Raw genomic sequence first — 22220 nt, 5'->3', positions numbered from 1 at the left:
CTGTCTCAAAAACAAAAAAAAAAAAAAAGAAAGAAAATCTCAGCTGTTTCAGCAGGTACAGTTTCCCCAGTTTCCCCAATAAACAAATTATAGAGTTCATGAATCAGCAGCACTGCATGTTAAATATTTCAAATAAATGGAATCCACTTTCTGTCATTATTTCAACATATAGAGATCAATAGGAGAAAAACAAGAGAATTAAAAGAGATTGGAAGATGCAGGAGGTCTTTGGGAGCCTGTCTCCTTGATGAGCCAGCCCTTCATCCCAAAGCCTAGAAGAGTGACAAATCTGTGACAAACATAACCATGGGACTGAGATTCTCCTCCCCCCCTAGTTTCCTGTGACCTTGCAGAGTGGACCCCCTGATTTCAAGAGGGACAAAAGGAAGCATCAAAGAGGTGTTATAAAAGGTCAAATGACAAGCTGAAGAGTATTGAAAGTAAAGGAGGAATTAGGTTAGCACGTAACTAGCCCCAATCCTTCCCAAATTGCCGTACCGATGGTGGACCTAGAAGAGAACCAGAGAGGGGAAATTTTATACAAAAGCTACTGTCTTTTTTTTTTTTTTTTTTTTTTTTTTTGTTTTTGAGACAGAGTCTCACTCTGTCGCCCAGGCTGGAGTGCAGTAGCGGGATCTCGGCTCACTGCAAGCTCCACCTCCCGGGTTCATGCCATTCTCCTGCCTCAGCCTCCCAAGTAGCTGTGACTACAGGCGCCCGCAACCACGCCCGGCTAATTTTTTTTTGTATTTTTAGTAGAGATGGGGTTTCATCGTGTTAGCCAGGGTAGTCTCGATCTCCTGACCTCGTGATCCGCCCGTCTCGGCCTCCCAAAGTGCTGGTATTACAGGCGTGAGCCACTGCGCCCGGCCAAAAGCTACTGTTTTAAGCACTTACTAGCAGAACCAACAAGCCTGCAGTTCCATTGAGTCACTGGCAGTTTCACCCCCAAAGCACAGGAACTCTCCCTGGCATGGGGGCCAGCATGAGTAACCCCATGTAACTGGCTCTCTTACTGTGAATCCTGGGGGCACCCACACATAACCCCAAACTCTACCTTGTACACAGTTTTACTCCTGGTATCTGTGAGGTCCAGTTGGATGGAGATATAATCAATGTTGGGTGAAGGGGGATCCAGATGCTGATAACGAAGGCCCATCAGCAGGAACTCCTCACAGCTCACTTTAAGGCTTCCTATTTTCTTTAATCCTGGGGTACAGCTTCCACCTGGACACTTCAGTTTTGCTCCCAGTTCTAGAATGTACAGCACTGGATTAAGAGAGTCACTTACACATAACAGTACTCCATCCCATGAATACTTATTCCCTCTCACTGCCTCAAGAACACTCGTGTACCCTCCAATCATTCACTGAGTGGGTTGTCATTATTCTGAAAGCTTGTAGTTTCCTTTACTGAAAAACGGTTCACCAGTTGTCTTATCATGCCCTCACCCATCAAAAGTTAAACTGAGAGAAAAAAATAATAAAATGTGTTGTCTGAGGCTTGAACATCTCTGACAAATAGACCAGTGACTCACTACAGGCCTTCCACAGTCTAGCTCCAGTCTTTCCTTTACAGAATCAGCTTCCATGTCTCTATCATACAATCTCTACTAGGCTGTCTACTCACTGAAATCCCCTCCCCATGTGGCTGTCACACACTCAAATCCTGCGTATCCTTCTAGGTCCACCTGGTCTTTTTACTAAGCCTTCCCTTAAACATTCTTTGACCACCTGAACCAACATGCTCTTTCTCACTGAAAACCATAATTGTCTCTCCAACAGTCTTCACATCTCTAACCAACTGTATTTCCACTCTTGTTTGGTATATAATACTCATAAGCCACCTTCAAATTAAAAAAAAAAAAAAAAACTGTACAGATGGGGTCTTGCTAGGTTGCCCAGACTGGTCTTGAAACCCTGGCCTCAAGTAGTCTTCCTGCCTCAGCCTCCCAAAGTGCTGGGATTATAGGTGTGAGCCACCACGCCCAGCCACCTACTTTTTTTTTTTTGAGTCTCATTTCTCTGACGTACAAAATAGAACAAATGTGCTGTTAACTGTCATTCTGTCCAAATTCAAAGTATTACTACTATTGCTAAGATTATCCCTTATATTTCTTGGCTTCTCATAGTTTCTAGAGAGAACAGGAGGTGCCCAAAATAGATTGATTGAGTGAATAGCAGAAGGAATGTTACCCATAAACTCTTCCTAATTTCATCTATCACTGCTACCCACTAGCTTTACTTCAAATTTGCTCATAATCCAATAATACTCCATAAATGCACCAACTACTACTGTTGCTATTACTAATAACAGCTGACAATGAACGAGTACCTACTGTGAGCCAGACACTGTGTTAAGTACTGTGTGTATGTCTAACCTCATTTACTCTTATCCTTACCCAACCCTACAGGGCAGCTATTTTCCTTTCTCATTTTAGAGAGGCTTAGACAGGTTAATAACTAAAATTACACAGAAAATAAAGAACAGAGGAAGTTCTCAAAACCAGGTCTTTCTGATTGTAAAGTCTGTGCTCTTAACCACTAACTGACACTGTTCAGCCAGCTAAAATGTAGACTGGTTAACTAGAACTCTTCATCATGGTGGAAGGTGAGCATGCATGGATATTTTTGTCAGTTTTAGTAATACCCAGAAAGGCATTAAAAGACATCATACGGGACTCTGGGAAAAAACTGTGTGGCTGATCTCCACGAGGTTCTTCTGGTCGAGGCTCCCCCAGAACCATCTGGCCATGGGCTGGCAGCCGAGTTCTCGCAGAGTCCAGGCTGACCGTACATTCCAGGCTAGCCATCCTATCATAATCAAATCTGAGCAGATTTTTATCAATCGCTTGGGACAGGCCATTGAATTCAGGCACCTCCAGCACATTGTTACTCATACGAATGATGTTACAGTCTGGTTCCAGGAGATAGACCCACAGGATAAAGGTTTCTATGAAGGTATCTGTTTCAGTAAATCTGTGGAGAACACAGGGCAAAAGCAGTATTAATTGGTGCTCAGGTAGTTCTGATACCCATGTACTCAGCTGGAAGATTAAAGATTGGCCTTCACCAAATTTGTGCCACAGATTGAGTTTGGATTCTGTTTCTTGCTCTATTCCCAGCCTCTCTGTTCTCTTCCCTTCATCTCTTTACCCTGGTGTCAGCACCTTTTCCTGCCACTTCTTCCTCCCAACATCTTTCTTTCAACACCTGCTCTCAAACTCATCATGCATGTGGATATTTAATGACTGCTGAGACCTCAGAGTCTCACTTCTAGCACGTGTGTAATTTAAGAGTATCAAGCCTGTATAATTTCTGGATTGAGTTTTAATTCAGGAGTGGAGATGAGTGGTTTCTGAAGCATTCAGGCCTTTTTGCCCTTCAGAAATACCACTACATAGGTGGTCATTTGCAGCCAAATTTGGGTGCCCAGCTCACTGCTTGGCATGTAAAGGGTGTTCAGCAATTGCCACTTCCATTCCCTCCATCAGCTTAGCAACTCTAATCTCAGGTTGTTTGAAGAGTCTAAAATAGAGGGGTGTCATTTTTTTTTGAAGGGAGAAGATTAATGAGTGATGAGCAGGCATCAATAATGCAGCTTCTAATTGATGTGCTCTTATTATGGCCCAGGCATTATGCTAAATTCTCTATGATAGTATATAATACAACCCTTATAAAAACCTAGGATAGACATTGTTAATCCCATTTTACGGAGGAAGAAACTGAGGCATAACGGGCTCACGTAGCTTGCCAAAGGGGCTGGAGAAGGAGAAGTAGTCAGAGGGGAACAAACATGCTCCCTGATTTTCTGCTGCCCACTGCTCTGAATATTTTATTTCAAATGTGCTTAAGACCAAGAGGGGAAGAAGCTCCTCTAACCCTGCCTTTCATGTGGACTCTTCCAGGCTCCCAGCAGCCTAGAAACCCAAGGAAGGAGTGGGAGCAGCAAGCATTCATCAGCTTTTTTTCTTTTTTAAATTTATGTTTAATGTTTGTGGGTACATAGTAGGTATATACATATATATGTATATGTAATGGGGTACATGAGATACTTTCATACAGGCATGCAATGTGTAATAATCCCATCTTAATAAATGGGGTATCCATTTATTAAGCATTCCCTAAGCATTTATCCTTTTTTTTTTTTTTTTTTTTTTTTTTTTTTTGAGACAGAGTCTCACTCTGTTGCCCAGGCTGGAGTGTAGTGGTGTAATCTCAGCTCACTGCAACCTCCGCCTCCCAGGTTCAAGAGATTCTCCTGCCTTAGCTTCCCGAATAGCTGGGACTATAGGTGCCTGCCACCACTCCCAGCTAATTTTTGTATTTTTAGTAGAGACAGGGTTTTGCCATGTTGACCAGGCTGGTCTCAAACTCCTGACCTCAGGTGATCTGCCCGCCTTAGCCTCCCAAAGTGCTGGGATTACAGGCATGAGCCACTGTGCCTGGCCCACTTAACCTTTCTGTTACAAACAATCCAATTATACTCTTATAGTTATTTTAAAATGTGCCATTGAATTGTCACTGACTGTAGTCACCCTGTTGTGCTATCAAATACTAGGTCTTACCCATTCTAACCACTGTTTGTACTCATTAACCATCCCCATGTTCCCTGCAACTCCCCACTACCCTTCCCACCCACTCTGTGCAAGCTCTTTGAAGTTATTTGTTTTTTAACTCTAAAGTCTTAGAAAGATCAAATGGCCCTGTATGCTCATTTCGTATCTTCCTAAGGAATCCTTGGGTGCCGCTTCATTTTCTGAACACGGCATTTTGTTTGTGTCTCTTTTTTGGCACTTGTTCTGCATCATAATTACCTGCTCATCTTTTGCCTTAGACTACAAGCACTAAAATAATCTGTGTATTCTCATCCTTTTGTTTATTATGCTCAGTGTACAGCCTGGCCTGTAATAGGTGGTCATAAATGTTTGTAAAATGGTTCACTGTTCCAATGTCTTGTACAAAAGTCTTTTACATTAGTCTAGTGCTTAAAGGAAATTCACACCAACATATTTAACCACATATTCTTAACAGCAATAAAAAACAAATAAAAAACCCTATAAAGGCCTACTCCACATACATCAGTTCTCAGTTACTTTTATGAAGTCAGATATACCATAATCGTGAGCTTAAATTTAAAATTAATTTTCATTGGGATATAATTCATATACCACAAAGTTCATCTTTTAAAAATATACAACTCAGAGTTTTTTAGTGTAGTCCCAAGGTTGTTCAACCATCATGACTACCTAATTCCAGAAGACTTTCATCACCCCTAAAAGAGACGCATTTCCCTTCCCCAGCCTCTGGCAACCACTAACCTACTTTCCATCTTGTGAATTTGCCAGTTCCAGACATTTCATATAAATGGAACAAAACAGTATGTGACCTTTTGTGCCTGGCTTCTTTCACTTGGCATAATGTTTTCAAGGTTCATTCATGCTGTAGCCTTTATCAGTGCTTCGTTCTTTTTTTATGGCTGAATGATATTCCATTCCATGAATATACCACATTTTGTTTATCCATTCATCAGTTGGATTTATTCCATTTTTTGGCTGTTATGAATAATGTTGCAGTGAACTTCATGTGCAAGTTCTTATGTAAAACATAGGTTTTTATTTTTCTTGTATATATGCATAGGAGAAGAACTGCTGTCTCCTACGGTCATTCCATGTTTAACTCCATAGTTGATTTTTAAAGAATTTTAGGCCGGACGTGGTGGCACATCCCTGTAATCCCAGCACTTTGGGAGGCAGAGACAGGCAGATCATGAGGTCAGGAGATCAAGACCATCCTGGCTAACACGGTGAAACCCCACCTCTACTAAAAATACAACACATTAGCCGGGCGTGGTGGTGGGCGCCTATAGTCCCAGCTACTCAGGAGGCTGAGGCAGGAGAATAGCTTGAACCTGGGAGGCAGAGGCTGCAGTGAGCCGAGATTGCACCACTGCACTCCAGCCTGGGCAACAGAGCAAGACTCCGTCTCAAAAAATAAAAAAGGAATTTTAAATATTTAATATGTTTAAAAATGGAAGATATTGCACTTTCTGTAACTAAGCAGCTGGTAACAAAAAAGAATTTCATTCATTTTTGGACTATATTTTCCCCCTGATTTTCATTAAGAATTTGTAGTTTATAATTTCCATTTTCCACCATAAGTGGTGGGTTGGAACACCAGAGATACCTATATAAGGACACTAGAGGGAAACAGGATACGGCTAAAAATTTGACACAGAAGAATCCTAGGGAAGACGACACAAGTGGAAATAAGTGAAAGTTGGCCACAAATCTTGCCTTATCCACTCAGGCCTCCAGTTTCTGTTGATTACTTTCTTGTCTGGAATCTATTGACTCCCCTCATGACAATACATATCCACAAGAAAAGCCCTCAAAAGTACACAGAATGGTTACTTGGCAGCAAATGAGTGATGTTCCTGTGCCACTTACCTGTAAAGTCTGAGCTTCACTGTGTCTTCATCAAGAATTGGACAACCATTGTGAACATACTTGACTTCATTGGGAAGGAAATGGCAGTCAAAGACCTAGTTCACATGAAGAATTGGATAAATATCTATGATAAAATTGGTACAAGATTTAACATTTTGCCAGGAGCGTACTGCCTGGAGAAAATATGGTCTGTTAGTAATGTGTGCATGTGTGTGTGTGTGTGTGTGTCTTAACCACCACCACCTCTACCCTACCCCCATACCCAGTCACCATCCTACTTATACAACTGTTTCTTGTTTTGAGAATATCTAAATTGTGAAAACCAAAGCAGTTCAAGAAAATTAGTTAAGGGATGATTACCTCTCTAAGTAAGTGTCTTTTTACCACCTAGAGTGCATTTAAAACGTGGTTTCATTTTTCAAAATTTTATTTACCCCTTTCAGGGGTTCACAGCAATTGAGTTAGAGAGTTCTTTCTGTGTGTCTGCATGAAAAGGCATGCTTTAACCCACCCACAGACACACTGTATTCTTTCTGTATATCTGTGTTCTCCTTTTATTTCCTTTTTTTTCCGCATAGTATTCTCATATTCAAAGATGACGCCACTGACTATGGACACTATTGTGGTTAATCAGAGTCTAATATGACCCAGAGTTGTGTCTTACATACTTGCAAAAAACTGCTTTCATTAGTTAGGCAATAGCAGAAATGGCAGATGAGAAAAACAGAAATCTAAAAGCAATTTCTTCTATTCAAATAAAATTATAATGAACTGTCTCACCTCACTCAGAATTATTAGGAGATTGTTAACTGTTATATTTTGGGAACCTGATTTTTAGAGGAAGAATCATCTCTCCCACCCATATCATGCCCTTCATTCTGCCCAATCTGACTTTGGTAGAGTTCTAACACCCTTGAGGTATGCATGCATATCCACCATTGCGTTTGTGGTGTTTCGTCTGTACCTTTTCACAGCCTCAAACATTTTCAGACAACATAATTCATTCAGAGAAGACTTTAACACTAATACAAATAATTTTCTTTTCTCACAGATATCTTTGGTTCCTCTTTTTAATTGACAACTAGGAAGGAGATAAAGCAAAGACCTTCCCCATATCATTGACAAATAGTCATGGTAATGAAGAGACAATCTGCTTTGTTAAAAGAAACATCTGTTTTATGTTTCATAATATGTTTTCCTTTTATAAAAGGCGACAACCATAATTGTTCATAAATTTACTAACTAAAACAAAGGAGAGCTAAATCCTTTTCTAATTACTGTCTAGCTTTGTTTTTTTCCCACTTCAACTGCTTTTCAATTACAATTTATAATTAAATTGTCACACATTCCTAGCTCATTACTCACTTTAATGACAGTAAAATGGTTCAAACTAGAGATACTTTCTTACTGCTATATTTCCTATTCAAAAAAGCAAGTTCAGCGCTAACCTGGGGTGCTTTCCACCCAGCAAATTTCTTGATTTGGGCTAGGTGTGAGAAGTGCCATGTGTGAGGGAGTCTTGTCCTAAAACACGAGGAAAACATATTGCCATCAACCTCATCTAATTGACTACATCAAGAGGGTTATCTGAACAGAAGGCACTGGTGTGCATCAACTGAAATCTCTTTCTAAATATTCAATAGGAAAATGAACCTGTTGATCCTAAGACAAACTTCGGTAATGAAATGAAAACACTAATTGAACAGATGTTAAACAAAACATTTTCTGTGCAAGTCACATGAAACTGTTCATTACACAGCAGGGTGTTGTTAATACAGTCTTCTTGCTAGAAATGGATTCACATAAGCTTGGCTTTCAGCTTATTACTAAGCTCTATTAAAGAATAATGTTTAGGCTGTGTGTGTGTGCATGTGTGTGTGCACGTGCACTTAGCCATGCTTAATTTCTATAACTCCATAAGGAACGAACCCCTAGGGAAGGACTGAACCAGCCTGCGTTAAAAACCAAGCACAAATTCAACAAAACAAAACAGTCTTTACTTGGGAATCTTGTTTTTGTTGAAATTATGAGAATAACAAATAGGAACGATCACCTGGCAGTTTGAGAAACAAAGTTTTCCCATGATACAGATTTCTCTCACACACAGTTTTAATATTTGGCCAAAAAAAGTGATGAAACTCCATATTTTAATGAACTCCTTTACCACAGAATAAATATCAGAAGATATAAATCCCATACCGACTTTAGAGGCTATAAATCCATTTGAGATATCATATTTGCCTCTGGAAATACATACACTAAGTATTCATCACTTGATTCTACTTTTTCTTAATGAGCAATAGCAGGCTAGGGAATCAGTATATTCAGAGGTGTTTCTCAGCAACCAAGAGTTTCCTAAATCAGCCAGGCAACTTGTAGTTTCTTCTCTGTACTATTTTTCTAGTAACTGGAGTTTTACCTTAAAATCAGAGAGTGTGAGATGGAGATGACTTGCAGGCCTATTCCAATCCTTAATTCTTGTGAACAAATGCTTTTTACCTAGTTCTAGTCACTTAGATCCCTTTTTGCTCCTCAATGCCTTGGAGCAGGCCAAGCAATCAGGACCATCAAAACATCACTAAAAATATATAACGGAGACAATTTTATTTCTCTCAGAGAGAGTGCCATATACAGTAAGGACTCATAGGCCATTTGGGGTAGGGAGAGGAGAGCTCTCAGAGGCTGGCTTACTTAACAATAGATTATCTCCAAATTGCCTACTAAGGAGAATCTGGTCATCTGTAGGGCTTTTGTTTTCCTCAGTTGGGCATGCATGTTTGAGGTCCAAACTGGAAGACAGCTTAGACAGCTTGCTCCTGTGAGCTACCAGTGGGAATTTTGCTTCTTCTCTTTTTCACAAAATACTCAGTCCCACTTCTAAATAAATGTTGAATGACTTTTAAAAATACATTGATTGGAAGAGGTACCATATTATCAATCATCAGTCTTTATAAGACACCCATATGTGCCAGTACAGCCCTGGGTTCCTGCTTTATCAAAGACCCCAGTCCTCTAGGATCAGGGGTCCTATTTTACCCTCTCTCAAAACTCTAAGGGCTGCATTTTCCCTTTTTTTTTTTAAGACAGAGTCTCACACTGTCACCCAGGCTGGAGTGTAGTGGCATTATCTTGGCTCATTGCAACTTTCACCTCCCGGGTTCAAGCGATTCTTGTGCCTCAGCCTCCCAAGTAGCTAGGCTTACAGATACATGCCATTACACCTGGCTAACTTTTGTATTTTTAGTAGAGACAGAGTTTCACCATGCTGACCAGGCTGGTCTCTAATCCTGGTCTCAAGTGATCAGCCTGCCTCAGTACTGGAATTACAGGCATGAGCTACTGCAACTAGCCTGCATTTTCCTTTCCACCCCGGTCCCTGTAGTTGGGTCTCTATCACCCACTCCTGAGCTTATTTGTATTGCTTCCTCACCCTATTTAGCACATTGGGGTTCCAGTATGAGCAATCCCAGGTATCTTCTTTTTCCCTGACTCATAAGTGCCAACCAAAACGCATTCAGAATGCAAGTATAATTGGGAGTAACTGAGGAGACATTGCAACTACCAAACACTTGGGAATACAATGGCTAATACGTGGAGCCATTGTTGCATTCTAACATGCTTTCGATACCCATCTAAAGCTCTTTGACTGACAATAAAAATCTTACAAGCAACTAGGCAGAGACATTTGGTTGCTACCACATCAGAAATATCTGCAGTGTGAGACCCTCTTCCAAAGAATTCTGATGTGTTTCAGAATGGGTCTATAACTTGAAGTGTGGTAAATGGAATGTCTAGAGATACCAATTGAGCTAGTATCCATCTAAGTCTTTTTTTCTCTCTCTGCAATACCTAGTACCACTTTTCAATAACCTCATGAATTATGTTTCTTTAGCCAAATGAAAAGGAAATAATGTTCATAGTTCAGCAAAAGAGAATGGCCCATTTTTCCAGAAGCAGCAGCAGCATCTAGTGTTGAATGGTCTCAAGATTGTTTGCACTGGGAGCAAAGTTACAGGACAGTAGGAACAAGTAATAAAATCAGAAGCAATTTTTAAAATCATATATAGTGGTAACTCCTACTTTAAGCAAAAACAGTGTAAGAGAATATAGACTTTTAAACCCAATGAATTAGGAGGTAACTCTTCACTCTACAAAAGAATTGATAATAGAATACCCTTAAATATAAAGGTCTCTAAGATTTTGATTAAAAGGAAAAAAATTAAGCAGATATTTTCAAAGAACAGTGAATATTTAAAGTGAAGTATCTTCACGTCTCTTTTCTGCTTCTTTTCCCTTACTCAGAAAAAATGTTTAAGTGATGTTAATAGATGAAACATCTTCAAGTTTTACCTTTGCTATGCTAAGGTCACAGGTATGTCCTAAAAATGTCTTGAAATCTTGATCTCTTATCCAAAGCACTCTGACTGGCAATGGATGTGATAACTGGGGGCAGGAATAACTCAAACGTAATTCTCTTACATTATGCTTTGTGCTTTTTCCTGTATAATTAGCTACTCTATAAGGTCAAGCAGCTGGTAAGATATACCAGTTATCTTCAAGAAAAGAGGAGAAATTGGAAAGACTTACTGAAATAGTGCATTATTAAAAATATATATATATATACATGCATCCATATTAGTTAGAACCTGATTTCCTCCATCAGTGTTATTATAACCAGGATTAAATCCTGCTGGTTTCAGGCTTGTAATCTGAAGTCAGCCAAGAATGTTTAAAAATAGATTTCACCTCACATAGAAAAGCAGCGCAATACTATGTCTGCTAATTACAACTCTACCACTTCAAATGTGAACATCTTCTAATACTCGTCTTTGATGGCTTGAGGGGAGACCTTTTACATCTCTGTTCTGTCTTTGTCCCCCCACATACTTTCATACACTTGCATTCATATACACAACCGAACAGAAAATCGCAGATAGGACCTACCTGTGGAGTGAGTTTCCCAACCCTCTGGGTTATTGGCTCATTCATCACAACTTCCACTTTGCAGGCATCTTTCTCTTTAGGGATGGCAAACTTCAGGTCATCTCCTGACAGGAAGGCGGAGTGGCCCTTCATCACCGTCACCCCACGGTTGAGGCTGATGAAGGTGGAGCTGGCCCAGGCCAGGAGGAGCACCAGCAGCAGGGCATTCGCAGCCCCCCAACTCAGAGAGTTCATGCTGACAGGGCCCAACTCCTTTCTGTCCACCGGCGAAATCCCTTTAACAAGGGAGGGCTTCTGTGCTTCCTCCTGGAGGGTCAGCTCATAGTCCAAGGGGCAGGGCGAGGGGTCCTGACAATGTGCCCCGAGATCTTAGCATGCCCCTTTCATTTCAAAGTCAGACAAGGAGGCCTTTCAGGCAACCCTGGGGCTTTTAATAAAACTCGCTGATCACTCCTGACAACGCCGGCAAGATTAATGGGCCTCCCAAGTGCTTTTCTAATCCTGCAAATGGGAGAGGGGGTTGGAGTAAAGCGAGAGAGAGACCAAAAGGTTTATGCGGCTATTCAAAAGATCGCTACCAACAAAGGGATCTTTCAACCAGCCTATGAGTTCAGCTAAATTAAAAACAAATAAACTAACTTGACCTCTAGACCTATCTGAAAGGCAAAGCAGCCATTTCATTACCCTGCTTATAGCTCCTGCTTCCGGACTTGACATACCGCTTCCGGACTTGACATACCCCAACCGGGATGTCAATTGTGTGGTCCAGGAGGAAACAGCCAGCCTCACTGCCAACAAGTGTGGCTTTTGGTTCCCTGAGTTCATAGACAGCTGTCAAACTCTTTGCTTCTCTTTCCTCATTTGTTAAATGAGGATTATAATCTAATTTTGTTCAGAGAGCTGATAGCATTATTAACACGTTGTTTGAAAACATGATTAATTCTAAATCAGTGCTACCCGGATAGGAAAGAAGTTTAATGATTTGTCACACTGGGCACACTTCTGACTTTGCTGGGCAGTGAAGACACCTAAGAAACATTTGAGTGGAAATTACAGAAAATATACTTTTTTCTAAGTGAACATTCAAGTTTTTGTTTATGTGTGAAAGGGACTATGAATGGGGTGACATAGCTTCAGCACACACAGCTAATGACATGGCACATGGACACGCGTATTTATACTATCTACAATGCTAATTACATTCCCATGTACTCAACTCGCACAAATAGAGTCTTTGTTTTCACTTTATCCACTTAGAATTTCATGATTTCTCTGTGTTCCATAAGAAATGAAAAGATTTTATCTAAAGTAAAATGCACTGAAATATATCCTTAAATTCAGAGTATAATTAGGCGAACAAATAGTGGTTTGTCATGCCCAAAGAAAGGCCTTCCATGTTAATAAGTTCGATAAATTTCTGTGCATAACCAGTAGATACCAAAATGAATGTTTGTCAGAAGGTTGTAGAAGAACAAATGCCTCCATTATCCACATCTGATCTATTTCCATTCCCTTGTCACTGTTTGCAACCTTTTACTTTTGAGGCAGTGCCTGACTTGTGTCACCTGATACCTGAGGGGGGTGTACACTTCACAGAGCAGCCTGTTTTTTATGGTATCAGTCCCAGAGTAAAACTGTTCACACACTCCAACCGACTCTATTGCCCACAGTCAAGCTGATTTGGCTTGGCTTATTTGGGCAAGAATGCACACCTGGTTGTTGAACTTTGACAAGATACAATATTTTTTCCATTCACATTTGGCATCTAAGACAACAGCACATTCAGGGAGAGGAGAGGCAACAAGACAGGTAGGTGTCTCCCAAAACTGGGAGGTAAGGGGGAAACTTTGCTTTCTGAGATTTAAACTAATTAACACATGGAGGCTGCAAGGACTCCATACTCCTGCAGTCCTCTTATCTCACTCTATCTCACTTTGTCTCCTTACCTGGTTCTTTCTAGACTCACTGACTCTTTAATGCTGGGACCCTAGAGCCCAGTTGTAGGACCTGTTTTGTATCTACACTCATTCCTTAGTGATCTCATTCCTTGGCCTTAAATACCACCTGTGTGCTAATGGACCTCAAACTTACACCTCTAGCCTGGACCCTCTTGCTTAACTCTAGATTTGCATATGCAACTGTCTGCTTGTCATCTCTGGGTGGTGTATAAAAGACATCTCACATGTTATGAAGCCAAAATTGAGCTCTCAATCTTCCCTCCCTCAGTCTTCCTTACCTTAATTAATAGCAACTCCAACTTTTCAGTTGTTCCTTTCTTCATCACACATTCTACATCTAGACAAAAAATCTTGTTGTATCTTTATGGTAGACAGATCTTAGGTGACCCCCCAAATAATTCCAGCCTCCTAGTATCCAAAATTCCTTCCCCTTGAGTGCCAGCAGAATCTGTAACACTTCCAACCAACAGAATTCAACAAAGGTGATGGGCGTCACTCCTATGATTATATTTTGTTATACAGGAGACTCTCTCTTGGCAGACTGGAACCAGGGGCTCTCCTGCTGCACATGAAGAAGCAAGCCTCCACGGGTTCTACTGCCACAAGGAAATGAATCCTGCCAACACCCTGAATGAGACTGGAAGTGGCTTCTTCCTAAGTCAAGCCCCGGATAAGAATGAAGGCTGTCAACATCTTGACTGCAGCCTGGTGGCAACCTAAAGCAGAGAACTCAGCTAAGCCATAATCTGACCCCAGACCAAGGGAAATTTGAGATAAATTTGTATTGTTTTAAGCCACAAAGTTTATAGTGATTTGTTACACAAAAATAAAAAGTTAATATACTCTTCCTTCAAAACATATCCAGAATCCAGCTACTTCTTACTACCTCCATTGTGATCCCTCTGGTCCAAGCCACCACCAAGTCTCTGTTGGATGATTACAATAGCATCCTATTTGATGTCCCTACTTCTACTCCTGCCTTTCCTCTAGGCATTTCTCAGCATCACAGCCAATATTTTGATTAAATGTTACTTATATCACATCACTGCTCTGCTCAAAACTTCCAGTGGTGTCCCATCTGAGAGTAAAGCTGAAGCCCTGGTGATGACCTAGAAGACACTATGTGATCTGTTTCACTCTTATCTCTCTCAGCTCATCTCCTGTTTGTCTTCCCTTTGCTGACCCTGTTCCAGCCACACTAACATCTTTGCTTTTCCTCAAACAAATCAAGATCCATTCCTCCCTCCTCTCTCCCCCACTAAAGACTCTCACTTCTGTTGTCTCTGACTTGAACATTCTTCCCCCAGATATCCCTCCTTCCACCTCTCTACTCTCAAGTTCCCATCAAATGTCACACTTGCAGTGTGGTCACACCTAACAACCCCATTAGGATTATGTCAGTCTCATCTCCTAGCATTCTTTACCACTTTCCTGCTTTGTTTTTAAACTTAGTGCTTTCTAACCACCTAATATTTGATCCTTTATATTAGGTTGTTGCAACAGTAATTGCAGTTTTCACCATTACTTTCAATGGCAAAAACCACAATTACTTTTGTACCAGCCTAATATTAGTCACTGCCATGTCCCTCACAAAGATGTGAATTTCTATATTTTTTTACTCATGGATTTAACCCTAGTGTCTAGAACAATGCCTGATATATCAATAAATATTTGTTAACTAAGTGAATAAATTGGAGAAAACAATGCCTTAAATTCCCTTATACTGATTATAGTTTAACCCAGGAATATTATTATATCTAAAAAGAAAAAAACAAAAACAAAATCAAAAAGGCCAAGCACGGTGGCTCATACCTGCAATTCCAGTGCTTTGGGAGGCCGAGGCAGGTGGATTACCTGAGGTCAGGAGTTCGAGAAGAGCCTGGCCAACATGGTGAAACCCGTCTCTACTAAAAATATGAAAATTAGCCAGGCATGGTGGCAGGCGCCTGTAATCTGAGCTACTTGGGAGGCTGAGGCAGGAGAACCACTTGAACCCGGGAGGCGGAGGTTGCAGTGAGCCAAGACTGCACCACTGTACTGCAGCCTGGGCAACGAGGGCAAGATTCCGTCTCAAAAAAAAAAAAAGAACTGGCATCATAAGTGGGCACCATTAGCCATGGATCAAGATGCCATGTGAATTCTGTTACTGAGAATCTGTCACAAAAAAGCAGATCATCCTGGGACATATGGAAAAGGTCCGTTTTCTGTGCCCATAACACTGAGGTTGAGATTCTTGACTCTGGAAAATGCCACACCATGAAACTTTCTGATGATTGGCCAACTAGTCTTTCCCAGGCAGCACCTCCAGTCAAACACCAAAAGAAGAAGTGAAGTAAAAATCAAAATCCATCACTGCTCGTTTCATTATTGCCACACAACACTGAGAATCTATCCAAAAGAGATAAAAGCAACCTCTACAAGAATACATGAACAAGAATGTTGATTGCAGCAGTGTCCATAGTGGAAACTGCAAGCAAAGTAAATGTCAAGAAGGGGATGGTTAAATAGCGTAGGTATATTTATACCATGGAATGGAATGTAACTTTTAGAATTTGAATTAGAGATAAATCATTCAATGTGAAGGGATTTCTACGATGTATTGTGGAGTCAGAAAAAATAAAATGGAGAAAAGTAGGCTTCCATTTGATAAAGCAACTCTAAAGGCTGCATCTATGTATAGGCATATATGTAGATGGAGACATATATCGTATTAACATATAATTAAATGGGCATGGAGAAAAATATGGACAGACAAGCATTAGGTTGTTCGTAGGGACAATATGATAGGGGCAATATAGTATAGATGGACTGAAGAAAGATGAGGGGTGTGCTATGTCTAGATGTTTGTGTTCCCTCACCAAAGTTATATGTTGAAGCCCTAATTTCCAATGTGATGGGATTAGGAGGTGGGGCCTTGTGGAGGTGTTAGGTTTACATAAGGTCATGAGGGTAGAGTCCTCATGATGGGATTCTTACAAGAGGATGAAAAGATTAGAGCACTCTCTCTCTGGCCATGTGAGGCTTACAACAAGAGGATTTCCCTCGGCAAACCAGGAAGAGGTGATCTTAGACTTCCCAACCTTCAGAACTGTGAGGAATAAAGTTCTATTCTTTAAGCCACCCTGTCTATGGTATTTCTGTTACAGCAGCCTGAGCAGACTCAAACAGCAATAGTTTTTTTTTTTTTTTTTTTAAAAAAAAAGAGCATGCATTAAAAAAAATGCAACAACAGGTCAGGTGTGGTGGCTCATGCCTGTAATCCCAGCACTTTGGGAGGCCAAGGCGGGTGGATCACCTGAAGTCAGGAGTTCCAGACCAGTCTGGCCAACATGTCAAAACCCTGTCTTTACTAAAAATACAAAAGTTAGCAGGGCCTGGTGGCATGCATCTGTAATCCCAGCTACTCAGGAGACTGAGGCAGGAGAATCACTTGAACCTGGGAGGCAGAGGGTGCAGTGAGCCGAGATTGTGCCACTGCACTCCAGCCTGGGTAACAGAGCAAGACTCTGTCTCAAAAAAAAAAAAAAGTACAAAAATTACATATGAGATTCATGTAAAATTGCATGTGTGTTGATATAAATAGAAACTTCAAAACAAATTTTATTGTGTTTAAAGGCTTTTTAAATATATGTAGATAACTTGAAAATAAACATTTTTATGAACAAATTTTTATGGACACAATATACTAACTCATTAAAGATGCATCTTCTGACAGCCAGTGGAAAGTAATGCTATCTCAGAGGTAAATATGTCATCATGTCATTGTGTTGCTTAACCAAAAATAAACTGAAGAAAATCACCAATATAATTAGTTCCCTGGTACCAGCCCATCAAGGTATACAAAGGGCAGGTATATCTTTCTTCTCAGGTGCGGCATTCCAAATGAAACTGAAGAACGCAGCAAAACAGAAAGGCACTGGTGGGATTTCACCCAACAGTTATCTCCAAATGGTTGGTCAGCAGTGTGTTTCAGGCTCTGCAAGAACAGTCCTTGGCAGAGGCAGGCATATGTATGTTGTCCTGGAATTCTCTTCTCCTGCCACCCACTCAGCCAACAGCTGAAACGAATCTCCTTCGAAACCCCACGGATATCTTGTATTATGCAAAGGCACGTAAAACGAAGACTTTGATTCCGAGTCAATTTCCTGGTCTTTGTACATGTTGTGTATCATTGGTCAGCCTGTCTCTAGACCAGCCACACCCCTTACCTTTTATAATTGATCATAGCTCCATTACTATCCCACATTTTAACAGCCTCTGGGTATAAACAGGAATCAGTCAATCTCAACAGGAAAAAAAAGCTATCTTGGAGGCTTTGCCATATTTTACAAATTTGTGTTTAATGAATTCAAATATGTTTTGGTTTAGCACTGACTTAATAAGAAAGGCAATGTGGACCAAAATGGAACAACTTGATCAAAATCTTCTATTTCATGTAAACAATTTAGAATGCCAAATAAGCTTCTCTCAGATAGATTGTTAAAATAATATAGCAAATGTTTCCTTCCTTTCGCTTATGATAACTTAGTAACTCTCTTCCAATATCTATCTCTGACAGGAATGTCTATTTGTCCCACAATATCCAACCTCACCTTCCTCCATTGAAATAAAAAGTTTAACTAGGTATATAGTCACCCAGAACAAAGACTACATTTCACAGCCTCTCTTATAGCTATCTGCGGCTATGTGATCAGATTCTGGCCAAAGGAATTGAAGAAGAGTAGTCTCATGGTGGCTCTGAGAAACCTCCTTTAAGAGGTAGTTATGGTGTGCCTCTTCTCCCTTTTTCTTTATGCCTCCCTCCATCTAGTTGCCAAGATGGAAGGTGCTGCCTTGCACATGAAAAAATGAGGCTATGGCATAGATTGGTGGAGCTGTGAGCTAGAAGGACCCTGGGTCTCTGGGCCATTTGTAAAGCAGAACCATCATACCAATCCATTCATCCAGAATTTTACACAGCAGAGAATGTAAACTTCTTTCCTGTTTAACTCACTGTTATTTTGTGTGTGTGTGTGACTCACAACTGCTTAACTATACCTTTAATAATCACTTCTTCCTCAAGTTTTTGTATCAATTTTGTTTAGTCACTAATCAGCTAAAGATTTAACTTCCTACCTAACAGCACATGGGACAATAGCTCATTCTCTAATTATATCATAGTAAACCCTTAACTGAGAGACAAGGTCAAAGTCCAAGATCCTAATGTTTATCTGCCAGGAAGAGACAAGAGAGAGAGAGGAGATATCTATTCTTATGGCTCCCTGCACCACAATGCTGTCGAAAGAATAGACTTGAATTTTGAAGATCTGGATTCTAATCCCGTTTTTTGTTTTTTTAATTTTCTTGTTATCTTTTTTTTTTTTGAGATGGAGTCTCATTCTGTCACCCAGGCTGGAGTGCCATAGCACAGCCTTGGCATACTGCAACCTCCGCCTCCTGGGTTCAAGCAATTCTCCTGCCTCAGCCTCCCTAGTAGCTGGGATTACAGGTGCCCGCCACTACACCTGGCTAATTTTTGTATTATTTTTAGTAGAGATGGGGTTTCACTATGTTAGCCAGGCTGGTCTCAAACTCCTGACCTCAAGTGATCCGCCCGCCTCAGCTCCCAAAGTGGGATTACAGGTGTGAACCACTGTGCCCAGCCATGGATTCTAATCCTGATTTTTATGAACATCACTTTTCTCTTTCAAAAATGGGAGGCTGAGGCAGAAGAATCGCTTGAACCTGGGAGGCAGAGGTTGCAATGAGCTGAGATCATGCCACTGCACTCCAGCCAGGGCAGCAGAGTGAGACTCCATCTCAAAAAAAAAAAGGAATCACCCATCCTGCCTCCTCCAAAGTTCCCCTGTCAGACCAATAATCTATGTGGAAATATTTTCTTAATTATAAACCCCCATACAAATGTAACATTATTATTACAAAATATATCAAAGAGACAAGAAAGTAAAGCTTTCTCAGGAAAAACAGAGTAGAAGGAATTGGGCCTGGATGAAGGGGGCAAGGTGGCAAAATTAGGTTCAATAAATGTCAAATAGAATGTGTTTTACTTACATTCTAATTTTCTCTTTCTCATAGTCCTCAGACAGAATACATATTAAAAAACTAAATTTTGATATTTCAAAAACAACCTGAAGCAACACAATTAGGAGGGGGGGAAAAAGTGCAAGAGTAACAATTTCCAAATTCAAAATCAAACAAAACTCATCCTTCAATCAACTGAGACTAGACTGAAGGCTGCAGAATTAGAAGCAATAAAAATCAAAAAGGGTCTGCTTTGTTTGGTTTTATTTGCATTCTAATTTTGCTCTTGTATTTTTCTCTTGGTGTTGGGAAACACCAAGTATGTGGACATTCCATGGAAAATACTGCTCTGATTTTTGGCTTCAAGAAGGTGGCATGGGAGGGGAAACAGAGAAGAATTCAGATGTGCAGACCGAGAAAGGGCCAGAAGAAAAACAGAACAACAGCAAAGCAAAGCAAAATTCTGAAGCAAACAAGATTTCGCAGTGATGATGGATCTTTTAACACCTCAAAATGAAATGGTAATAACTGTCTTGTCTCTGACACAAAATTACTATGTCCAGTGACAGCCAACTCCTACATGAAAAACAACACTCTAATAGGAAGCCTAGCACATCTTGAGAATTTTATTTTCTTGGTCCCAGCATAGGGCTAAGTCAGAGCCTCAGAATCCATCTGTCCACAGCTTGCTCTGATTGCTAGTATGGGCACCCTCAGGGTCAGCGGAATTATTGGGGGCAGCTAGAAGTGGAAGTAGAAAGGGCACCTGGCCATATTCCACAAGGGAGCTTGTAAACTGACTTTTAGCCACCTCGGACTTGATTCAAATCCTTGAAACAAATCCTGGTGCTTTGGGAGGCCCAGGCAGGCGGATCACCTGAGGTCAGGAGTTTGAGCCCACCCTGACTAACAGGGCGAAACCCTGTCTCTACTAAAAATACAAAAATCAGCCGGGCGTGGTGGTGGGTGCCCATAATCCCAGCTACTTGGGAGGCTGAGGCAGGAGAATCTCTTGAACCTGGGAGGCGGAGGTTGCAGTGAGCCAAGATCGCACCACTGCACTCCAGCCTGGGCGACAGAGCGAGACTCCATCTCAAAAAGGAAAAAAAAAAAAAGAAAAAAAAAAAAACAACGAACAAATCTTGTCTTGGCTTGCTTGTGTGGCTCAGCTGTTTCTCAGCATTTCCAAATCCTTCTGACATGACTGCAGATCAGTTCTGCTCTCCCTGACCATTTTCCCACCATTGCCTTTTTTCTTTACATGGTAATCATGTATTCTAAGTACAGTATATCTGTATAAGCCAATAAATGCCAATAAAACTGTGTGAAAATTCTTTCTGAAATGTGAAAAAACACCCTGTTTTGAATTCTTCCTTATGAAAATTCATAAAGATTTCTTCAACCAAACTTTCTTGGGAAATTTCTTGAACAGAAGAAAATAATTTAGTAACATAATTGGTTGGAGGGGAAATGTGAGCTAGTATTTATTTCATAATTACACATTCAGCTTAACCATATGAGCCTGTATTCTTCATGTTGATATAAACATGATACTCCTGTCACTAATTTGAGATAATCTGTGCACAACAAGAAAAAAAAAATGGATCTCAGCTGTACAGCTCTCAATGCAATGGAAATTCTTAATGGTCAATGGTAATGATGTGCCTTGATGAAAATAGTATTTACTATTCTTCCTCTCTGGAATTTTGCAATGGTGGCTACCCAACACAAGACAAGGGCCTTCCCCTCCTATGCCCAGCATAGTTATCAAGATATCAATAATTCCTCATAGCTTTTTATTTGCTTTGCTTTTTGCAGAATTCATATGTGGCCCAAAACTCTTCTCATCAGTGATCTAGGTAGTTATCACTATTTGACTAAAGATGACATAAGCAACGGAATCTTTTTGTCTTCCCCGGGCTTGCAGTTATTACCCCTTGACTCACACAATTATTTATTTTTAATTTTTACTTATTTTTAATTGAATAATAAAATTGTATATATTTATGATGTACAACATGATTTTTGTTTGTTTGTTTGTTTTAAAGACAGGGGTTTCACTCTGTTGCCCAGGCTAGCATGCAGTGGTGCAATGATAGCTTACTGCAGTCTCCAATTCCTGGGCTCAAGCAAGCCTCAGCCCCAGCCTCCCAAGTACCTGGGACTACAGGCATGCACCACCACATCTGGCTAATTGTTTTTTAATTTTTGTAGGGATGGGAGTCTCACAATGTTGCCCAGGATGGTCTCAAACTCCTGGTCTCAAGCTGTTCTTCCATCTCAGCCTTCCAAAGTGCTGGGATTATAGGTGTGAGCCACCAGGTTAATGACTTAATTTAGCTGTTTTGCAATATATACATACACTGTTGTGTCATGATGTTTTGATATACATATACAATGTGAAATAGCTAAATCAAATAACTAACGTATCTATTACCTTACATATCTTCTTTTTATGAGGAGAACATTTAAAATCTACTCTCTTAGCAATTTTCAACTATACAATACAATGCTGTTAACTATAGTAGTCATGTTGTACAATACATCTCCTTCCTTTGGACTAACTGAAATTTTGTATCCTTTGATCAGCACCTCCCCAGTCCTCCCTCCTCCCCAGCCCCTGGTAACCATCTTCTACTCTCTACTTCTATGAGAACAACTTTTTCACAAGTTTAGGTCTTACAAATGCCCTGAAGTCATTTAAGAAATAAAATAAACTGCCGGGCATGGTGGCTAATGCCTGTAATCCCAGCACTTTCGGAGGCCGAGTTGGGCGGATCACGAGGTCAAGGGATTGAGACCATCCTGGCCAACATGGTGAAATGCCATCTCTACTAAAAATACAAAAA

At 40.5% G+C, this 22220-nt stretch overlaps 1 protein-coding gene across 1 annotated transcript in view; it reads right to left on the bottom strand.

Moving 5' to 3' along the window:
* FREM1 (FRAS1 related extracellular matrix 1) overlaps positions 1 to 22220 on the bottom strand; it is a 167164-nt gene that overhangs the window by 120805 nt on the left and 24139 nt on the right. The window contains exons 2-5 of the mRNA XM_058431746.1: positions 11393 to 11893; positions 6449 to 6543; positions 2677 to 2978; positions 1058 to 1254 (exon numbers count right to left, since the gene is read on the bottom strand). Of these exons, the coding sequence (XP_058287729.1) occupies positions 1058 to 1254; positions 2677 to 2978; positions 6449 to 6543; positions 11393 to 11626 (828 nt within the window). The 5' untranslated portion in view covers positions 11627 to 11893. The remainder of the gene's footprint in view (positions 1 to 1057; positions 1255 to 2676; positions 2979 to 6448; positions 6544 to 11392; positions 11894 to 22220) is intronic.

The sequence above is a fragment of the Hylobates moloch genome, unplaced genomic scaffold (genome assembly GCF_009828535.3).
Source record: "Hylobates moloch isolate HMO894 unplaced genomic scaffold, HMol_V3 SCAFFOLD_19, whole genome shotgun sequence".
Taxonomy (NCBI): Eukaryota; Metazoa; Chordata; class Mammalia; order Primates; family Hylobatidae; genus Hylobates; species Hylobates moloch.
Note: the sequence above shows the minus strand (reverse complement) of the source record. Positions and strands in the feature narration are given on the sequence as shown.